Source organism: Chamaea fasciata, unplaced genomic scaffold (genome assembly GCF_029207755.1).
Source record: "Chamaea fasciata isolate MVZ Bird 193981 ecotype frontalis unplaced genomic scaffold, bChaFas1.0.hap1 SCAF_22, whole genome shotgun sequence".
In the NCBI taxonomy this organism is placed as follows: Eukaryota; Metazoa; Chordata; class Aves; order Passeriformes; family Sylviidae; genus Chamaea; species Chamaea fasciata.
This window is the reverse complement of record NW_027094107.1, coordinates 3,809,147-3,831,314: the sequence shown is the minus strand read 5'-3', so window position 1 is coordinate 3,831,314 and position 22,168 is coordinate 3,809,147. Positions and strand designations below refer to the sequence as shown.

The window sequence follows — 22,168 nt, the reverse complement described above, 5'->3', positions numbered from 1 at the left end:
GCGCCCGCGCTACTCAAGGAGCCGCAACTCAGGAGTTGTCCGGGCTTTCCCCCCCGACTCCCGGCAGCTCCCGCCGGGTCCCTCGGGTCAGAGGGAGGCGCCGGGCAGGGGCTCGGGCCCTTCAAGGCTCCCCTGAGGGGAGCAGGGGTCACACACGGAGGGATTAGCCATGACAGGAAAGATGTTTGCTAATGTCTTTACAAACAATTCCATGGGTGAGAGCAAGGGTGTTAACATCTTAGAAATGGGCCTTAGTGTTTCTACCCTCTTCAAGCCACAGCTTTTTACAGAACCCAGGCAGTCTGACTCCGGAAACAGACAAATGGGTCCATGCATGACTGAGTTTCTGGACTTTGGGGGAAAATGACAGGCTCAAGGGGAGAATAGGTGGTAGGCAGTTCAGGAAGGCTGTACCTTCCTAGCATCTCAGCCTATGGGGTAAGGAAGAGGGCAACATGTGGCAAGGAGTTTAGGATAAAAGGAGGCTGCACTCTCTGAAACCTTGAGAGAGAAAGTCCCGCGGGCTGATGTCCCAGTGGACTCTCTCCCTTTATTTGAATAAAGCTGCAGAACTCCTCTGTCTCCTTTATGGACACTGGCTTTTCATAGCATGATCTTCCATACAAACACATGTACAGAAGAGCTGCTACTCCAAGAGAGCTGGCTTTGTGGCCAAATCAACCTGGACATGAGAAAACAAAGGCACATATACAGAAAAAGATCTGGCTCTGAAGCCAGCCCTATCCATAGTGGAGTGGCCGATTTTTGCCGGCAGCCACCCCTGCACTCACACACAGCCAGCCCAGGGTGCATCACAGGCTGCATGGGCAGTGCAACCCTGCCCAGCTCAAGAGACAAGTTCAGCTACTGTCCATCACCCTCTTAGAAGGAGCTCAGGCTGTGACATCCACGTGGCAGAAGCTACATGTTCTGTGCTTACTAGAGTGGATGTGGCCCCCCAGAGCTCCCACGAAAACACACAGCCATCCAGGCCTGTGGGTGCAGGGAGTGCCAGAGCCTTTCACTGGGAAGGATGGCAGATATTAGAACAGCTGTTAGGTGTGGTCAAGATCTGCCCTACCCTCGGGGCTCAGAAGACAGGAAGATTAAGGGGCATAGGGGAGTCTGAGAAAGATTGGTGGAACCAGGCTCTGCCCTGCCTGACAGGAATTGGAACAGCCACCCCAAAATACACAGGTTCAAGTGGATCCTGCATCCTCCCCTGCCAGGTGAAGCCAGTAACTTAAAGGAAAGAAGTGGGTGGAGGCAAACCCCCTCCTTGCCCACCTTACCTCCCCACATGCCTCTCTACAGCAGGTATGAACCTCTCATATGGAAGGTCAGGGAATCTGTCCATCTACACCAGAGGTGTTGCCATGGCTGTGATACCCCCAGACCATGTCCACCTCCACGAGAAAGATGGGTTAGAGTTGGACGTGACTCCTTTCTGAGAGTCCAATATGCCACAGTCCTCTGGTGGTCCAGTCCTCGGCTGGTCCTCTTAGGGAAGTCTGCTGCCTCCCTGGGGCCCAAGTTAAGCACAGCACTAGGAAACTTCCCAGCCGGGTTCAGCTTCAGACTGTTATCCACTGCTGCTCTTGCATGCGGGTGGCAATAAAACCGCAACACACAGTCCAAGGGCAATCAAAGGAGACTTCAGGGCCTGGGGATAGTTGGTAACGGGTTCTAGAACACAGGTTCTTTCCTCTGTCCTTCCAGTTGTGGGCAGTGACATTGAAAGAGAGAAACTCAGTCTCTTGGTGGTTGATGTCACTGCCAAAATTTCAGGTCTTTTATTGCTTTTTTTAACAAGGCATGCTGCTCTTAGATGGGATCAACCTTTCCCAAAGGGGAAGGGGATCTTTGTTCAGAGCTTGCTCACTGACAGCTGTAAACCAAACTTGAAGGGGGACAGATGATATCAGGCTGGCCTGTGACAAGCTGTGGGACATTGCAAGGTCAGGGGGTGGAAATGAGGGTTCTTGGCCTGTTGCTCAATATGCTGAGTACTGAAGTCTTAGGGAGGTGAACCAGGGAGCCAAAAGGGAACCCCACATCCTCCACCACTTTGTGGCATGTGTGCCCTGATCCTCATCAGTCTAACTGCACCATCCTGAGTGGGAGCTGACCTGCAGGATAGATTAGAGCAGGGATCCACTGTGTCCCCACCCCTCTCTGTGCCAGGCTGTCGGAGATGAGCATTAAAAGCTTGGTTTTGATTGCACAGGTAACCCCAAGTAGCCAGCTCAGAGCTGCTTCACAGGGCACAAGAACTCAGGAACCTGTGACTTGGCCATGAGCACCACTGCCAGGGACAGAGTAAAGGTGTCCAAGCCAGCCAGAAGCTCTGTACGAGCAGCTTGGAGGTAAAAGGGATCCTGGCTACCGCAGCCTCCCCAGCTCTACACACAGGACACCCAGCGGGGGATGATGGGCTGCCTGCTCCCAGGCAGCATAGTTATGGCTGGGCTGGACCATATTGATTTTGGATGTGCTGGGAGAAAGGCTCAGGCACCATCCCTTATTCCTCTAGCAAAACATCTCCATCAGCAGCAGGAAGAGCAAGAGCATCAGCCTACACTAGCATAAATTCTGCAGATTTGGAATAAAAAGAAGCCCAGAAGAGGTTAAAAACTGCAAACCTGCTGGAGGCAGGGAGAGTGTTAGCTGGTCAGAGAGCATTGTAATGCTGAGCACACAGGTCTGGTCAGGGGAGCCCTTTCCAACTCCCTCAAACAGAGGTCTTTCCAGGGGTGATGGTTCAGGAGGAGTCATGTGACAGAACCTTCTAACACAAGCATGCTTCAAAGCTCAGCATTTCCCTTGCTCCGCAGGCCACAGAGGCACAGGTCAGTTTAGGACATGTGCCTCCTGTGGAGTTTCTCAGGGGGCTGCTCACCCACCAAGAGGCCAGGACTGGGAGGAGATATGGCCACACGGGCTGCCTTGCAAACTAACCTAGTGCTCATCTTCGCAAGATGTATGAAAACAACCATCCCAGTGCACCTACAACCCAGTGAGGAACTGCAAGAGCTACTGCATGGAGCAGCCATCTGTGGGCAGAAAGTCATACACATACAAGGCCACCGACTTGGACAGGTAGGTCATGGTGCCAAACCGGCCGCTCGGTGCACTGTCATACAGCAGGCTGCAGATGCCTGTCGAAGGATCCCTCTCCAGCATATGCTCATCAGCGCCCAGGGCTTTCTGGATTTTGGACAGGGAAGCAGAAAGGCATCATTAGGAATACAAGCAATCCCCTTATCAACTTCCATCACAAGCATCCTCTGTTGCACTCAGTGTGACACATTGATGATGAGCAGTGAGAGGAAGACACTACAGCTTTGCTGTGCCCCATGAACACAATGGGGACAACAGGCAGGGCTCTCCAAGTGGGTGAGCCAGGGCTATGGGGAATGTAGCCAGCAGCCCTGGGTGAGGCCTGGCCCCTACCTGCTCCTCATAGAAGAGGTCATTGGCTATGTGCAAGATCTTTTCCACAGCTATGATGCCACCAATGGTGTGCACCTCCATGTCCACTAGCATGGTGAGCACTAAGATAGCTTCCACCAGCAGCTGCCTGTACTCTGGCTGGGGCACACGGTTGAGGACAGACTCCACATGCACAGCAAACTTCATTTCCCCTGGAGTCATCTGTGAGGAGGCAGAAAGAAATGTACCTAGAGCACTGTATCACCGGCCCAATTCCTGATCTATGCTGGGCAATCATCCAGGGTAACGAGTACACAACAACCCATGTGCCCCATTCCCCAATCACGTGAACCTCCTACCTCTCTGGTTGTTGAGGAGGGAAGAACAAAGCCCTCCACAGAGAGGCCATGGCACTGCAAAACAAGAAGCAGAGATCATGGTTATGGCTTGGAGATGCACCATGCTAAGACACATAGGTCCAGCCTACAAACTTGCTCCCACCTGAGCACCAGTGCATGCTTCCCATACACCCCAGCTCCACCACCTGATTCCATATAGTGTCACTCCTTTCCCATCAGTTCAGCATCAGCCAGAGCCCCCCCCGCATGGGGCTCTGGTCCCCGGCTCACCATGCTGAGGATGGGCTGTGCCCAGAGCACCTTCAGCTGTGGTTCTAGCCATGCCCTTGTCTGCCTGATGCACGAAGCACCTGAGCAGACCCCAGCTCCCCTCTGCAAGATGCAGGCTAAGATAGGTCCTACAGACTACAAGGCAAGTGCACGTCTTGCACAGCTTTCCAAGGTCAGCTGCAGGCCTTGTCTATGAAGCATGTATCTACACATCAGGGACCAGCCCTGAGCGCCTAAGTCCCCCTGGCAAGGCTAGTGCCTGGGACTAGAGGCTCACACGAATGGAGAGGTACCAGCTGATGTCTAACTCACCTTCTGCAGGACCTTCCAGACCTTCTGGTAAAAGCCCACAGGGACACGGTTAAGGGCCCCATCCAGCCGCCGCCTCCGCTGCCACTGGCCCTGCCGGCTGTCCTTACTGCCCTGGTCTTCTAGCATGCGTGAGAAGGAGTCCTTGCCCAGCAGCTCTGTGTGCCCAGCAGACTGGGCAGACAAAACAAGAACCACAGAGACTGTTGCAAAGTTAAATATCCCACAGGAACACAGCCTACTGCTGCTCAACAGTTTGTGGTTCTCCAGCATCATTCCCAAGACAGAGCTGCCACCCCCTCTGCCCCCAGCGAAGCCCACTTTACAGCCCCAGGTCCCTGTAGCACCCCCAGAGCACAGCTCCTTCCTGCAACCACAAACAGGACAGACCCCATGTGCAGCCAACAAACACAGGTTACCAGAGAGGACTTGAGGTCGGTGTCCCCGCACTGCAAACTGAGGGGCTGAAGGAGAAAGGAAGAGATGGAAATGAGACCATGCCAGAGCAGGGCAGCAGTCACAGCAAACAGAGCAGCAGCAGCACAGATCAGGGTCACGTCACAGGGCAGTTATCCCAGGGCAAGGGTTGGTTGGAGACAGAGGGAGTTTTGAAAGGAAAGCTGCAGAGGGTTGCACGTGCCAGGGCTGCAGCAGCAGTGGGTTTGTGCTGGCCTGAACACAGAAATAGGACTGCTACTGCTCTGCTGGTATGGGCAGGGATTTAGTCTCGAGCACACAGGAAGATCAGTAGGAAGGTCACTGCCCACAGACAACCCTCTGTGATGTCAGGTTTCACACTGCAGCAAGTCGGCCCTAACTCTGCTCCATCAGCCTGGTCCCAGCAAGCTCCATCACTTTGATGACAAGACACCTTGTAGAGCTCAGCACTCCTCCTGGACACAGGCACAAGAGGAGGTCCTTGGCATTTGTAGGTGACCAAAGGCCTCTTTCCCCAGAGAAGAAATAGCTGGGGAGGCTGCAGGCAGGATCCAGTGAACTGTCCAGCAAAGTCACTACTGGTCATGGCACTGGCAACATCATGCCATCCTGCTCAGCAGATTTTGTGGGTATAATGAAATGTATTTGAGCACAGCTCCCAGCTGGCTGTAATGGCAGTCTCTTAGAGAGGAAGCCAACTCATTGCTGCAGCAGCTGAGAGAAGCTCATTGACTTGTGCATGCAGGGAAGATACCCTTGTGCATGGCATGAGGGGCAAAAGCTGAAGCTGCAGGACCCAGGAGGCTTCACCTTACTCCCAGGCAGAGACTGCCTACGTTTATCCAACTGCTGCAAGAGAAGAAGGAAATGAAGGTTCTGATGTTGGAAGATGCCCACCAAGACATTAGCCACTCCTGGGACACCACACGGTCCTCCCCATCCCTGCACCTTCTCAAGCAACCCTGTGCTCCCCCTCAACTGCCAGAGCAACCCCTACCCACTACCAGATTCACCCCAACTTCCCCCTGGGGCAGGACTGGAGACAAAATTAGCTCCTGGAAGCATCTGTGTCTCTCACTCTTCCATCAGTTCTGCCTGGTTTGTGGCTGGTTTTCACCCACAACACCTGTCGTGAGAGGCCTGCACCACCTGCCCTCACCTGTTTGATTTCGCTTTTCAGCCTCGTGACGAGGCCAGTGCGCTCAGGCCTGGAGGTCCCGACAGCTCCCATGTCACAGATGGAGACAGCAGTGGTGAGTGATGAGTCCACTGAACGCACTGGTGGGGAAGAGAGGTCTAGAGTGGGCAACATCGCTCAAGGCATGACCATCCCTCATTGCTGCCTGGGCACTGGTACCTCCGCATGACCTTGCCCTCTAACATGACAGCATCAGAGATCCATGAGCACAATACAGAACTGCTTGAATTCAGACCCAACCAGTCAAGTGCCAAACTAAGCAAAGCTCAAATAGCCAAGAGATTTGGGCTTGATCCCAGAAATTACTCCACACTGTCCTTATGAAGAGCAGAGCTTCCTGCTGGACCCCTCCAGTACTGAAACATCTGCGCTGAACATAGGGGAAAACAGGGACACTCCTCCCAACGCCTCCCAGGTAGAAACATGTAAATCTGGCCATGCTCTGCACTCAGCTTTGCCCCAAGATGCTCTGCTGGGACTCACCGCTTTTTTCCACCCCAAACTCCTTGCCAGAGAGGATGTGGTAGAGGAGGCTCTTCATGTCTGATGGGCTGAGATTCATCAGGTTCTCCGTGGCTTCTCCAGCTGGAGAGAAGAGAACTGTGACTTTGTAGCCTGCCTCACAGTCCTCCTAGGACACTTCCACCCTGCATGCCATTCTGTGAGCAGGGGGGGCACTGGTACAGGAGCTCATCTGGAAAGGATATACACTAGCTCCAGGTGCTGCCTGTAGCATAGACTCTTCGCATGCCAGCCTGACACATGCTAGGATGGAGATTGCAGTGCAATCACTTGTTTGTGCTGCTTAAGAATATGTCCAGCTGCAGACACTGGCACTTCCATGCTGGGTCTTGTCTTAGCCTGAGCTGCCCACTTTTAACAGTACTCCTTTCTGGCTGACAGAGCCCCAGGCATCACAGCACCTAGCCCAGCACCTAGCCCAGCACCTACCCCAGCTAGGGTGCTGTCCCTACCCCACGCACCTGAACAACGCAGGGAGTGTGCCAGCTCTGTTGCCATCACCTGGATGATGAGCCCAATGCGGATGCGGAACATCTCAGCAAACAGTGCAGGCTGTGTGCGTATGTACATGGCCAAGTACACCATGATCTCCTGGAGGGGCAAAGGCAGATCACCTCACTGCTGCTCACCAGGGCAGACACCCAGCTGTGAGGCCCCCTGACACCCTGGTCCCTCACCTGGGTGAGGATGGACACACTAAGGTTCTTCTCACTGGCTTCATCAATAAGGCGAACGAGTTCCTCATAGGGGATCGGGCTGGGGCATGGATAAACAGCAGAGAAAGTGGGAGACAGCAGAGCAAACCCTGCATAACCCCAGTCTGTACAGCCCCAGGAGGACAGATACAAGCTTGGGACAGTCACACAGGACACTCCTGCCCATGGACCCCAGAGCAGCAGGCTCACATCCAGACCCAGCCCAGCATGCTTGGGGAGAGGGAGGTGCCACACTCACGTGGAGATTGTCTTCTCACGCGGCTCTGGGGGAAGCCCCACTGTCAAGTGTTTCTGGTGAGACAGGAGGTCAGTACAGGCCTGGGGACAGAAAGGCAGCCGCTGTCAACAGCTGAGGGTTTGGGGGCTCAGCACAAGGAAGAGGGAGACAGAGCTGATGCAGCCATGGTTCACCTGCTCACTCTGCTGCCTCCTCCCTGACATACCTCAGCCTGCTGGAGGCTGGCTGTACAGCTGTTACCTCATCCAGAGCTTCAACTTTCTTCTTGAGGATGCCAGAGATGTAGCGGATCAGAGCCCACTGGCGTGTCTCCCCCACCCGCACATACAGCTCAGTGAGGAGCTCCTTGACGGTGGGGCCAGGCTCACTATCAAGCCCAGTATGCCACTCAGGTCCCCTGTGAAGGTCAAGGAGGTGCTGCGTTATATCTGTCAATTTGCCTGTCGAAGCTCTCTGGCAGGCCCCCTGGGCTGTGCCAAAACCCTCTGTGCACAGTGAGCCCTCAGGACACAGAGATCATCCTACTTGAGGATGTGGAGCATGTAAAGGATGTCTGCTTGCTCCTGCAGTGTGGGGCAGAGGCATAGCTGGTTCACCAGTGCTTTGCAGTCCACATTGCCATCCTCATCCCGTGGCAAGCTCATCTCTGCATAGGGTGCGTGGCTCTGGGGGAAGGGAGACCCGTGCTGCCAATTAGCACTACCAGCACCCTGCACCAAATGGACGCATGCATATTCCCCCTCATCAAACAATAAGACTTCCCCTTGCAATCCTGCAAGGACACTCTGGCTGTAGCTGAAAGATAGTTCAGTCTGGGATATACAGAGCTCACCTTGCCATCCAAGTCATGCTGGTGGGGTGAACTCAGCAGCTTGACCGACTGCTGCGATGCCTGGAAGATCCTGCTGGGGACATACATCCCAACATCTAAAAAAAACCCACAGATTGGCAGAGACATGTCCAGCCCCAATCACCACTACTGTGCCCCAAACTACCTCAGACACTCTGACACTGCTGCCTCAGCAGTCCCTGCAGAGAAGCTGGCTATGGGAGAAGCAGCCCCTGTCCACCCATTCAGAAGAACACAGCAGGGAGCTGCCATCATTTACTGAGTTTCCATGGGGCTGCACAGGCACCAACACCAAGATACTCCATGGCCAGGACTAACATGATGGACATAAAGCGCCTTTGCCCAGGTAAAGGCTTAGTTCCTCTGCAAACCATGGGAACCCCAGCATCATACAGCTATGAAAATGTGAAAGCTCTTCAACCTCACCCTTGGGCTCAAGGGAAGGTGTAGAGGGTGTTGGAGTTACTCACTCTGGACATGCAGGTCCTTGGCCTTGGATGCCAGAGACATGAGGTCACGGGTGGTGTGGACAGCAGCCCTGAAGCGGCTCAGCCCTCCCCGCTGGGTGGTGGGAGGCAGGTTTGACTGGGGAGAAGTGTGCTGCAGCAGGTGATCCAGATACTGAGCAACCTCGTCGTCAGTGTCCTCTGGAAGGGAAGGCAGCAGAGCAAGGTTCAGCCACTTTTGAGTCGTGGCACCCAAAGGCCCAGAGAGCTCCCAGCTGTGTCTCAGCAGGGACATAGCTTTGCTGGCTGCATGAAGTGACAATGGAGGGGCAGTGTTGGCAGCCAGGTGGACTAATGGACAGTCCCAGCAGCCAGGAACACAAAGCACCCCTGTTCCTGCATGACAGCTGCCTGGGACACTGCCTGCCCCAAACTGAGGTTTCCCTCCGTGTCCCATCTTGACAAAGGAAGCAATGGGGCTGCAGCATGTCTCTGCCTGTGTAAGGGTAGGAGCGTCCCACTCAAACCCTGCAGGAAAACTCTCACAACTCCTTCTCCCAAGGGAAGAAGTGGGGAGGTACAGCCAGAGGCAGCTTGTCCAAGCACAGACCACTTACAAGCACCCTGGCACAGCAAGGGCATCTTCCAAGCAGGACACCAGCAAGGAAGCAAGGCAAGGTGGGTTTTGCAACAGTTATTTGATAAGTTGGAGTTACAGGAAATGTTATGGTTGCTGCCTTGTTTTTTCACCAGCTTCAAGCAGCTCCCAACACTACATCAGGAGCACCAGAGGCACCATGCACTAACAGCAGCATGGAAGAGGGTGCTCAGAGGCCAGGTCTCTGCTCAGTCAGGAGGTAAAAGTGAGGGGGTGCCCCTGGGGAGGAACTGCCCCAGACAAAACACAGATGTCAATGCATTTACAGTGGGCCAGGGCAAAGCTATGCTGCTCTCCAGCTGGCAAACTCAGAGGTGTGTTGGCCCCAGGAGATGAGATGCTGACTGCACCTGAAGCAGCAAGGCATCCCCTTTCCACCCCTCGATGGAATGCCTCATGACAGTGCCTGAATGCTAGGCTGGAAAAATCCTCTAAGCACCATCCTTGAGAACATTCACCTGCCTAGCTGCAGCATCTGACCACAGGAAAACCTTAAAATTTAGCATCTTTGAGATGCTGTTGAAAGGCCAGGCAGATCCTCTCACTTGGAGCTGAGAGGCAAAGCAGACATCTTGGACAAACCCCAATGCAGCCTGTAAGGAGGCTGGAGATGAAGTGAGAGAAGGGCAAGAAAAATGAGCATTCAGAGTACCAGCAGTGCGTTCACTGGCTGCAGGAGCTGCAGAGGTAAAACAGATAGTGGGAAGTCTGATGATGACCAGTGCTAGGTCACACAGGAGATGTCCCCAGGCCTGCTTGCAGGGGGAATGGCAAAACTTGCACCCTGTCACGGTCCCACCACAAGAGGGGCATCCCTCATGCTCTGTTGGGCCAAGGCATTCTCAGGTACTCTCTACACAGCACAAAGGCTTCAATTTGGCACTCACTGGAGCAGTTCTGCCCAGAGGAGGGGCAAAGGCTTTGAGAAAAAACAGAGATTAATTAGGGACATAGTGGCTCTTCCCCATCACCTTGGTCACTGTGCTATCACCTTCTGCACTGCCATTTATGCATCAAAGACCCTCAGCCACATGTCGCAAGTGGAGGCCAGCTGCCAACCCTTTATCACTTCTCCACACAGCAGCTTATGAAGGTCAGAGTTGCTCATTCCAGACAAGGTCAACAGAGGGCCAGATGGGGACATGGTGAAAACCCAAGCACATGAAGAACACAGCAGTGTATGCTGCAAGGAGGTTGGGTGTTATGGTTGTAAGGGTGAGTTAGGCATTTGCCACCCCACAGCAGTGACTGGCCTGTTCTCCCTTACCATCCTCTGCTACCTGCAAGCCATGCAGCCACTCCTCGGCGTCTAGCTTCTCAAAGCTGTCACTGCTGAGCCTGTAACTCTTGGCAGAAACCTTACCCTCTGGCCCAGGGTCCATAAAGCTGAGGTGCGTTCGGCATGACGTTGTCAGGAACTCCGACAATTTACCAGTCTGAATTCTGGGCAAGAGATAGGAAGGTCACATGGAGAGCAAAAGGGAGGTGATACCCTTGGCTTTACCTCCTGGCTCCAGGGCAGGCCCATTAATGGGGAGGGGCATGTTCACCAGGAGCATACACACACTGGTGTCTACTTTAGCTGCCTGCAACTCTTTCAGCCATGGGTGGGCATGGAAGGGCTGCCCAAAAGCTATTAAAGAAATCCTGCAGCCATGGGTCTGATGACATGAAGAGCCATATTCTCTTTCATCTCCTCTGTTGGGATTGTAGCCCCAGGGTATGCTGATAGCCTAACACATCCCAGTATACCCTCCCCAGCTTGTCCCTCACAGCCTATGCTCTGCCCAGCAAGTATCCTCATAACCAGGCTCTTGGAGGCCATGAGCCCTTTCCCTCCTGCACTGCAGGAAGCCGCACTTACCTTGCACCACCGAAATACCCATCCTGCAGCTTCTGCAGCATCGCCAACACCGTAGGATGGACACTGCCGCTGGTTTCATCTGGGTGGAAGATGCACAGGCAGTCAGGCGCTCACACTCAAACTCACTCCGAGAAAGTAACCCAGGACCAGGTGGGCATTCAGACATGGCCAGACCCTTATTCTGGAGTACATGGTCAGGCTGTGGTACCAAAAGCACCACCCAAAAAGGGAAATTCTGGACCATCCAGGCTGGATTCAAGGAAAACCACGCCACGATGCACTCCAGGCTCCTTGGATTTCAGCTTGGGCAGAAGCAGACAGTACCAGACAGAAGCACCTAACAACCCCCTGGCTCTGTCTCTGCCTTTGACATGAGGAAGCAGAGGAGTGGACTGCTGTTGAGGGCAGGAGGCACCACAGCAAAAGGCACGCTTGAGAAATTAAGAGGATTTCAAGTACACAAGGAGAGACAGAAAGGCCTTAAAGCAGAGCAAAGTCACCTTCCTGCACCAGGCTCACAGGGAAGCCGTGAGCTGCTGCAGGCAAGCCAGTTCTACTCAGTGCCTTTGCTCCTTCTGGTTTACTGTTTTCCCCTCTCTGTTGACTAGGAAAGCCTTTAGCAGGTGCTCAGTCTTAGGGAAGAGTTAAGACACAGAAAGAGCACCAAGAACACTTCTATAGAGAAATTGCTTTTTTGGTCTGGCTCCCAAAAGGCCTTCCAACAAGCCTATTTGCCTGGAGCCTGAATACATCCGTGCCAGCAAACAGCCCTTGAGCTGCAGGCACTAGTACCTGACAGGCAACCCTGTTAGCTGCCAGGCCAGGTGCCCATTCAGCATGGCTCCTCTGAGCAGTAAGCTCCTCACAGGACACTACTGGCTGCACCAGCCTCACCACGTCCCTGTTACTGAGATGGTCACACATCTGCCCAATCCCTTCCTCGTGCAGAGCTGTCTTCCAGGGCTGCTCTAGCCAAATGCATTGCGAGGCTGGAGTATCTATACCGAGCATGGTGTGGGAGATAGGGAAGGTGATGGTTGGTCGCCCAGTCATCCTCCAGCGGCTGCACAGGTAGGAGAGGTCTGTCCTCAGCATCTCCACAATCATCTTGTTGTCAAGAGCCAGGTAAAACTGCTGCTGGTCTATGAACTGTGAGGACAGCAAGAGACATGATCGGCCCTTCATGCAGTCACCAGGTCCTTATGGTGCCACCCATGCCTTCCCACAGGCATGCAGTCAAGCTAGCCATGCTGTCCACTGAGGGCACACACCTTTGCACTGACAGATCATCCCATTTTACTTAGCAGGTGCTAGTACAGCCTAGCAAGGGACCCTCAACCTCCGGGGCAGCTACTGGCCACTAACAATGAGGATGTAACTAATGCCACAGTTCAGCAGCAGCAGCATCCAGCCCCACACAGCAAGTCCATGTGCCTATTCCAAGCAAATATGCAGTCCCCATCGTGCTAGGCTTGCAACACTGCTAGTCCCCTGGACACATGTCCCTGGCCTGCCATCAGCCTCCTCCTGGTGTCCTTGTCAGGGTAAGAAAAGATTTTCATCCAATACTGATCATTAAAAGGCTCAAACTGTCCCAACATCCACACAGCCAGGACCACCAACTGTCCTGCCTCATGCCACAGAGTAGGACTACTCCACACTCCCAGGCTGTTTAGATAGCGTTTAGATAGCCACACCTTAGAATAACTTGAGTACCCAGCCACTGAAGAAACTTCCTACCCAGTTTCATATCACAGAATAGATAGGAATGAGCCTGTGAAGTGTCACTCACCTGTGGGGTAAAAGTGAAGATGTTCTTCCTGATTTTGTAGAGCTTGGAGGTCCCAAGGACACCCATATGCCGGTAGGGCCGTCCAGTAAGGCACATCTGCTTGTTGCGGCCTGGGAGGGCAGGAAGACGAGTTTTTAGTACAAGCCTCCTCACGAAAGGGGCTGCAGCAGCAAGTAGTGCCAAGCCTCTTGCTACCAGCCAGCAGGGAAATACTGGTTTCTAGCTGGAATATCCCAGAACCCTGTGTCAAGCTGGTACAACTCTAAGGGACAGTAATTCTCAGTCCCCAAACCTGCCCAGAGGGGTAAAGACATGCTGAAACAGCAATACACAGCCTGTCCTGACTTCTGCAGTGCCACACCTTCTGGTCTTTGGGCACATCAGAAGCTGGAGCAGGGCTAGGGGTGCCCTTCTGCATAGGGCTGGCCCCCTAAGTTGACAGCTCTATCAGCATTCCATTTGTCCCTGGATTACTCCCAAAGCCCAGGATGGTGCAGCAACAGCATCATCCCTTGCTTGTCACTTCTGGCAGCTGCCAGGCTGCTCTCCCTGCCCATGTCACACTTGGCCTTTTGGTGGCCTAAATTAGCTGTCAAATTAAATCACAGCAGATCAAGTGTCTCCTTTGGCCCAGGCTAAATCTGACTCCTGCAAAACAAACCCCAAGGAGTTGCAGCATCAAGGAGCAAGCATGCAGAGGTGAGCACATCCTCCCTTCACACTCAGCCCTGCTCACCCACCAGCAACAGCCAAACTGCCTAAGCTCTGGGTTCTCTTTGCCAGGGATGGCTAGATGACCCTTCCTGGAGTCTGGGTAGCTTCCCCCATCCAGATCTGAGTACAGGAACAGAAGACAACTCCTGCCCACACCAGGTTCAACCTATAGGGATCAGAGTCTCTGTCTGTTCCTGGGGTGACTGCACAATTGCAAGCCCAAACTACCCCTGTCAGAATCACACTGAACAGCACTGCCTGCCACCTTGTTCCCCTTGGCCATCAGTGGTTTTATCAGGCCTAGAAATGGGCAGCAGAATCCTCATCAGCCAAGCAGAGAGCAGGACAAAAGTGTCTATGAGCAGGAACACCAGGGGTGGGACAGACCCTTCTGCACCCCTTTTGTTGCAGGAGGATGGAGTCCAGCTCACCCAGCCGGGCATAGATGTGGCTGAGGATGCGAGCAGGCTGCACTCTGATGGGGTAGACGTCTGCCACAGTCTCCACATCAATGCCCTCCTTCTGCAGGATTGCCTTGATCCCCTCTGTTTCAGCCAGGATACACACTGTGGATGGAAGACACTCAGTGCAACAGCGGCACAAGGGTGTGACAACACTGCCCCATGCCTTTGGGGACACATCCAAGGCACCACACCACAGAGAGGAAGCCATCTGCGGTCCCTTGGGAACCAGTTCCCACCTCAGAAGTCTGCTTTGCCCCTCCTAACACTTTATACACACAAGTCTTCCTCACCAAGTGGCAGGAAGACAGTTTTCAACCTCTCTGCAGAGGTGGCTGCAGCAGATGGTGGTTTTGTGGGTCAACATAGGAAAAAATGGAAGGACTTGGACCCCATCTTCCACCCACCTTGCCAGGGCTGAGACTGGGCTGTATTGGCAGCAACCCAGCAAGCAGAGCCACCCCAGAGCCACCTCTGTGTATTCTGCATAGCCAGAGTCCGCCCACAAGCCTGCCAGTCTCAGGGGTTTGGGACTGGTTCCTTTCCCTCACCTTGGACCACCACATCAGGTTTAGGGACAGTCGCAAAACGGCGGTTGAGGGGATCTATTTCACCTGGAGCTAGAAACCCCTGCGGAAAAAAAGGTATAAAGAGATTAACATTTTATAGGTAGGGTAGAATGGGTGCTGCCTACAGACAACCCACCTTTAAGAGGTCCTGGGAGATGGAGGTGACAACTTCCCCATGGCAGATGGCAGCATTTGTGCCTTCTCAACTCAGAGCCTGGTTCCACAGCCCTCCCCAGCACCCAGGGTGACCCTACCTCAGCCATCAGACAACCCAGGATGTAGAGAGACTGTCCCCACATGTGTGGCAGCTTGCCCATGGGTATCCTGTCCACAGTGTGTGGATTCCTGTATTCTTCATCCACCTGGAAGACAAGCCTGGAGGTCAAGAAGGGATCCACAGACATAGGATGCTGAAGGAAACATCCTCACTGTATCCTGCAGTCCAGCAGTTCAAGGCTTAAAACAAGGCCTGACAACAATATTTGTCACAGAGGGTCCAAAAGAGCCTGGTTACATTCCTCCTCTCTTATGACTGCCCCAGGGATCCATGTCAGACAACAAAGCAGATGCTCAGATCATGTTTGGTTTCTCAGCTTGAGCCATCACACTGAAGGACTGACATACCACAGGAGCACCCAGAGATGCTTTCTGATACTGTTGAGGAGCGCATCTCTCCTGGATGACCTGGGCATCAGGAGGCCACTACTCTTAGCCCAGGCCTACACAAATCCTCTCACCACTGAACTGGAGCTCAACACCACCTACTCAGCCCAGGTCTGCTTGTCCTGAGCTCTCGGAGCACTCAGTCTCTAAGCAAGCAGACTGTCAACAAAGAACTCTTGTGTGTGGGAGCAAGAAATGCTTTGGGAGAAAACCCCCGATTTTTATCCAACACAGTTTCACAACAGCTCCAAGCCACCCTTTTTATACATGAGGTTTGCATCCACTACACGTGCCCCTTCACTATTAATTTGGCTTAGTAAGCACTTAAAACTTAATTATCTGGTAATGAGACCAGGAGTCTCAGCAGCATGATCCTTGTGGGTCCCTTCCAACTCAGAATATCCTGTGATTCTGTAAGACACTCCTGCTTTCCACCATAGCTCAGGATCACTCACCTTATCCAGTGGGACACTGTACAGCTCTGGCAGCAGGCGTACCCCATTCTTCCCCTTGATGAGAACTCCCTCAAGGGCTTCCCGGTACTCCTGCACCTGAGAAGAAATGAAAGACAATCTGCTGCTGGTGATGGCTCCCTGCATCTTTCCTCTGCCCGCTTCTCCTGCCAGGGACTTTTTTCCATTAGCCCAGCAGGTCTCGCCTCTCTTACCTGCTCCATGTTTCCACTGAAAATCCCATCAATCATCAAGTATGCCCAGAAGAGAGGCCACTCACACTCAATGTTCTCAAACAGCTTCAGCTCAGCAGGTTCGTAGTAGAGGCGTTTGGGGTCCTGTAAGTGACATCAAGGCAGGTGGTACGTAACAGGATCCCCTCAAACCAACAGGATTTCTCCTCCTCCTGAGACCCCAGCCTCAAATGTCCTCCTAGTCCTCCTCTGCAGATGGCCAAGACAGAGCTGAAAAGCAGTTTCACCTCCAGCCTATGTTTTCTCCACTGGACTACCCCCTCCTGAGCCCCCTGCACCAATAATGGAGAGACTTACCCTTCCTGGTCCCCAGAAGAGCACCCCAGAGCCCCTAGATGTTGTGTTGTTGTACAGCAACAGCACAACATCCCCTGTGTCATGCTGGGTCCCCTGTGCCTTGCCTGCTCTGCATGAGCCTCTCAGCATCTGTCTCCTCCAGCATCATCAAGCTGGCCCAGCCAGGTGAGAGGGCTTGGGCTGGTCACACAGGGCCAGAGAGGTTCCTCCAGGGCCCTCCTGCCATGTTGCTCCACCGTGAGCCCAACACAAGGGAAGTTGTCAGGATGAAGAGGTGCCTGCGCAGAGTCCTCCTACGACAGTTCTGTGTGGTGTAGTGCCCTTTCTCTGACTCTCCCTGCTAACTGCTCTGTCTGCTGCAGAGGAGGGAGAGTGCTGGCCTTAGCAGACTCTTCAGGCAGAGAGGACAGAAGGAGCGATGAGAGATGTCTTCTACCTGCACTCCAGCCATAAGCTTCCAAAATTCCACCAAACCCCAGTTATCTGCTATCTTTCCAGGCCTCACAACTCCCCAGAAGTAAGTAATCCACAACTCTGCATGCTGTCAAAGCTCACAAGCACTGGGAACATTGGATTGGAGATACTGCTGCTTCTCTCTGGCTCTGGAGGGGGGCAGCCACACATGCTGCCTATTACGGGCAAGTCTGCAGAGGTGCAGCAAAGGAGAAGCACTCAGAGGTACTCATGACCAAAGGTCACAGGCCCACCAGCTGGTGATGACCTAAGAGCCTTTGAGTATAATTTTCTAGTTCAGTGGTTAACAAATAGGATCATTGCTTATAAAATTTTCCTGTTTTCTCTCCCCAAAGTAGCAAACTCTCCACTTGCTCCCATGGCCATTCTGGCAGTACCCAAGCTGACTGATGGTCTACGAGAGACAGAAGCAGCTTTGTGACCTCCAGAGCTACCATAGATGAGGCTGTTGGGTAGCAGCTCTGCAGCCACCTCCCCAGGCCTCCAGCCCTCGCTCAGGGCTGGTGCAGCCCTGGGAGAGCCCACCTCAGCAGGGCTCCCATGCTGGGCACCGCTCCCATCTTCTCCCAGCCTAAGAAAAACACACCACTGGGTCCCAGGATGCAGGCAGAGCCAGCCTCTGGCCATCTGCTATGGGCATGGGTGGGACATACCACCTCTCCAATGAGCTCTGGCATTTTGGGGAGCCTTGCCCAGACCCACAACACTGTGTGGGGCTACTCAGGGCTCTTGTCTTCCCAGTGCTCCCCAACACAGCCTTTGTGCTGCATCCAGGTGGGATGCTGCTTGGCAGTCAAGTCCTGCCAGGCAGCAAGGATGAGGACACTCACCTCTTTGGGAGTCCTGTATCCATCCCGGAGGAAGCGGCAGCAGCCATAGCGGCCCTGGAAGGGAGGGAAAGATTTGCTGAGCAGGAGGCACAGTGTGAGATATCTTGTACTTCCAATGCAGAAGCAGGGGAAGGGTGTTTCCTTCAGCCAAACCCCTCCTCCCTGAGTCACCCAGCACTGATGTACCACAATCAGAGGCCAGGGCCACAGCATACAAGGCTGCTTCTAGGCAAACCTCTGCCACAGGTCATGGAGACTGGGAGAGGACATGCCGCAGGCAACCCCCCACAGAACATGTTTTCAGGAAAAAATGGGCTACAGCAGTTTAGACTGCAGCTGTCTCCTGGGAACAGTGAGACAAGGGCAGAGATGCTCACCTGCAGCTTGGTGATGATCTCCTGCTTGGTGATTTCCACCAGCTCCCTGTCCTCCACAGCAAATGCCGGGTAGGAGATGACAGAGAGCACACTGGCATCCACCTCCTTGGATGTGGAGGCCCTGGGCAGCATTGAGTGAAGGATGGACTGGGCAAAGGGGAAGGAGAGGTGGTTAGGCTGTCAGGCATCATTCACACTGCAAATCCTGCAGATCACAGTTCCTCTTGCAACAGCATAACGCCTGAATGGGTCTCACCTGGCAGTGCTGCACTTCATCTGAGAGCACACGTATCACCGACTGTGGGCCTCCCTTGGCTCCAAAGAGATCCAGCTCATCCAGTGCCTCCAGGGCAGCCTGCAAGCAGGGTGAGACCCAAAGAGGCATGTCCTTCACCATGCTGCTCACCTGTAAGAGCTCTCATTCCATGGTAGTCCTTCTGTGTAAAGCACTGCCCAAATTTAAAAGACTTTGAACCCTGCTGTGGCTGACGAACGTATCTGGTCAAAACTGGACCACATCTCCAGACACCAAAAGGGCCTGGGACATTTCTGCCACACCCCCCCAATTAACTTTTCAGTCACAGTTCAGGCAAAACTCAGGCTAGAAGGGCAGAGTTTTATCCCAGTGTACAAGAAGAACTTTGCTCCCCAGGAACCTATCACTGCATAGGGCATTGAGCCTCAGCAGCTCAACACGCCCAGCCTACCCTGCCAAAAAGCAGTTCAGGGCCAGTAGCGGTCCTCATCCCGCCAGCCAGCATTTCTTCCCAGCTCACCTTGGCCATGCCGACAGAACTGGCATTCAATTCGGTGATGCCCTGGTTTGTCTTGTCCCCACGCTCCCATATGCCAAAGTCCTGTGAACCAGGCACTGCTTCAGACACCCAGAAAGCCTTTGAATCCCACCCATCCATGGTGCTTCCAGAAGGTGCTGGTGTGGCTCAGGGGGAACTCAGAGCTGTTCCTAGACACCAGTCCACCACTGAAGCACACCCCCTTCCCCAGCACGTGACCCACCGCAGTTTTGTAGGCAGCTTCAATGTAGAACACGAGGTTCTGGATAAAGTTGACTTCATCCAAGCTGTGAATTATGTGGAGGCCTATAGCAGAGAGAGGAATTCACATTAGCTGCTCCAACCCCACAAGCACACTCAGGATGGGGCTGCAGTAACCCAGGGACGATTCCTCCCCGCTGCATGTCTGCCCAAAGGGAGATATGTCCTAGCTGACTCCAACTCCACTCCCACCCCTCACAGCAGCACTGGGGCTTCAGACAAACAGGGGCTTTTGGAGAGACCGACATCAAGGGGCCCACACCCACCTCAGGTACTGTGACCATAAGAAAAGAGTGGGGGTCACGGAAGCCATTGGAACAGCTTGGCACCCTGGAAGCTGCACCCAAACTGAGACTCTGGTGGACCTGAAGACCAGCACACTCAAAGCTGCAATGGCAGCCCCCAGCATTACCTGAGGCCGTCATTTGTGCAAGCATGAGGAGGTAGAGGGAGGTAGCATCCATCTGTAGGTGACCCCATTCATGGTCTCCTACCACGGTGGCACAAGTGTGGGTGTTATACTTGGCATGCAGGCAGTCCCTGGTGCTCTGACTGTACTTGAAGGCCTCTACCTTGTCAACCTTGAGAGGGGCAAAGAGATGCAAGCATTCATCTAACCCTGTCTCCAGAGAGATCTGACAGCTCCCGAGCCAAAGGCTGTCCCATGCCATGAGTGGAGAACATGGAGTAGTGCCTGACAGGGCAGAAATTCCACAGCCCCTGGGCTAAGCCCCACTGTGCACCAAGGCAGTGAGTGCAGGCTCACATGCTGCTGTGGCACAGGACTGCAGCAGTGGAGGGCCCACTGCCACAGCTGCACCATGCAGAGAGAAAAGGGTTACCCCAAACATCCTCAGGGAGGAGAACTGTAGAAACCTAGAGCCTGCCAGGCCATGAGACAGGGAGCAGCTGGCAAAGGCTCCATTGGCTGCCAGCCCACAGCTCTGGAACTTCAATCACACCCAGGACAAATGCTCACTCAGAACTTATTTCAAGAGTTGCTGGAAGGGAGCCTTCCCTCTGCTCATCAGGGAAGGCTGGGGAGGGCTGGTACAGGATGATAGCCTCTGTGGCATAGCTGGGTTCAAGGAGACCACTTGACACACAGAGGTACTCCCCAGCCCCTACCTGTCTCATCATGCACTGGAGCAGACCCCGCATCAGCTTCACCACGCTCTGTAGGAACAAGGAAATCAGGTTTGTTAATCTCCAGGAGAAGCCCTGACTCAGGATCAGCTGGCCGTTGACCTTTGTGGGGCTCAGTGTCTGTAATCAGAGCCCCTGCTCACATTTTCACAGCCCCTGGGTGACAGCAGAGGGAAGATTTCTTGGTCTGCCAGCAAGGCCAGGTTGCCATGCTACTCAGTGGGACAGAGGGCATGGCTGCAGGACATGGCTCCCCAGCCCTTGAAAAAAGGGCTGTGGCCCCAGATCACCTCAGAGCAGGAGGTTAGGACCCTCTGGTTGGTTAGGTCTGGGAAGAGCAGGCTCTGACATCCATTGCTATTACCTCCCGCCTCGGGGGACAGCCGTGTCCTCGCCCTCACTGCACTGCCTTTGGGCCCCTGACCCAGCTGCGCCAAAGGCTGACCAGACCAGGGAGACGGCCGTCCCCGAGTGACACCAGCCCCGCCTCCGGCTCCTGCTCCCTCCTACCTGCTCCAGCTCGTAGGCCTTGGCCTTGTCCTCGTCGCGGTCGGCATTCTTGCGGTAGGCCAGGCCAAGAGCCCACACCGCTAGGATGCTGTACACGTTGTCCCGGACCCAGGCGTCCTGGTGATCGGCGCTGGCGGGGAGCAGCCCCGTCACCGCGTCCTGCGGAGAGGACACACGGTTCACACGGAACTCCCTGGCCCAGTGGCCGGCGGGGCGCGCCGGGGCCCCGGGTCTGCTCCTCATTCCCGGGGAGGGTCCGCACCTGGTGGCGGAGGATGGTCTGCTGCACCAGGCGCCCGTAGCCGTCCAGACGCACGCCCGAGTTGCTCCGGCTCCTCATGACGGCGGCGGCAAGACCGGAACCAGCACTGCCACCGGCGGGACGGCACGGGTCTTGTCAGAGTCCCCGCCCCGGCCCGCTCCTCCCCGCTTTGGGCCGCCCCGCCCTGCGGTACCGCCCGCTCGCTGCCGCCGCCGACGCTATCGCAGCCCCGCTGCAGCCCCTGAGCGGCCGCCCCAGCCGCGCTGCCCTGCGCTCCTCGGCAGCGGCGGCCTCGGCCCACGGGAAATCACTACCGACTGGGCAGGACCTGCCACCATGGAGGCTCTGAGGGCGGGGGGGCGGTGGCGTTCGGCGCCCCCTGCCGGGCGAAGGCCGAGCAACGCTGAGTATAGATACGCGGCTGCAAGGACGGACACACGGATACAAGGACAGACACACGGACAGATACACGGACGGGCACACGGCCACACACACGGGCACATGGATACAGGGACGGACGCACGGACACCTGTGCAGGTGTGGAACGGACACACGGACTGGTGTGTGGTGTTGGACTGCAGGGACGCACGGATGGGTTCGCGTACTGGTATTAGACTGTACAGACACACAGACGGGCACACAGATGGGTGCACATACCAATGTGGGTCTGTATGGACACACATACGCATGCTAGGTGCATGGACAGACACGTGGAGAAAGGCATGGACACGTCCATAGGTGTGCACGTGCATATAGAGGCATGGGCATGCACACACATGCACATGTACAGGTGTGCGCACACCTACCCCCACTGGAACACATACAGAGGCGTACTTGTGTGCACACATACCTCCACACGCACACATGTGTACACAGCTGTGCTTTGTATTTCCATGTATCCATAGCACACGGCCAATACACACACACATGCACCTATGTACATCCACAGGTGTGCAAACTTGTGGACACCCACAGGCACACACACACACACAAGCACACGGACACACTTCCC

At 54.5% G+C, this 22,168-nt stretch overlaps 1 protein-coding gene across 8 annotated transcripts; it reads right to left on the bottom strand.

Moving 5' to 3' along the window:
• Window positions 1-1,764: 1,764 nt before the first annotated feature.
• On the bottom strand, window positions 1,765-21,251 carry PHKA1 (phosphorylase kinase regulatory subunit alpha 1). Of its 8 annotated transcripts, none has more exons than XM_066202347.1 (33): window positions 21,157-21,251; window positions 20,895-21,053; window positions 20,367-20,414; window positions 19,651-19,819; window positions 19,201-19,283; window positions 18,960-19,040; window positions 18,440-18,538; window positions 18,184-18,330; window positions 17,807-17,860; window positions 16,167-16,289; window positions 15,955-16,050; window positions 15,091-15,198; window positions 14,819-14,897; window positions 14,238-14,372; window positions 13,093-13,202; window positions 12,305-12,449; window positions 11,301-11,379; window positions 10,704-10,879; window positions 8,803-8,979; window positions 8,315-8,409; window positions 8,008-8,147; window positions 7,723-7,879; window positions 7,483-7,562; window positions 7,206-7,284; window positions 6,990-7,119; window positions 6,490-6,591; window positions 5,968-6,086; window positions 5,619-5,657; window positions 4,790-4,834; window positions 4,374-4,544; window positions 3,792-3,845; window positions 3,454-3,654; window positions 1,765-3,207 (listed from the first exon to the last, which is right to left on the bottom strand). In XM_066202347.1, exons 1-33 carry the CDS (start codon window positions 21,232-21,234, stop codon window positions 3,034-3,036), a joined length of 3,732 nt encoding a protein of 1,243 aa, XP_066058444.1. In that variant the 5' UTR covers window positions 21,235-21,251; the 3' UTR covers window positions 1,765-3,033. The 8 variants fall into 8 exon arrangements, with proteins under 8 accessions (XP_066058444.1, XP_066058448.1, XP_066058446.1 ...); XM_066202351.1 differs by having other exon boundaries at window positions 10,800-10,879; XM_066202349.1 differs by lacking the exon at window positions 4,790-4,834.
• Between the last annotated feature and the right edge of the window lie 917 nt (window positions 21,252-22,168).

Bases quoted from the DNA above. Each gene is read 5' to 3' on its own strand.
- PHKA1 (XM_066202347.1), bottom strand. From the start codon at position 21,234: ATGAGGAGCCGGAGCAACTCGGGCGTGCGTCTGGACGGCTACGGGCGC. The intron at 4,545-4,789 runs GTAACCTGTGTT...TTGTCTGCCCAG, and splicing joins CCGACCTCAAGTCCTCTCTG to TCTGCTGGGCACACAGAGCT. The intron at 3,846-4,373 runs GTGAGTTAGACA...CTTGTTTTGCAG, and splicing joins TCTGGAAGGTCCTGCAGAAG to TGCCATGGCCTCTCTGTGGA.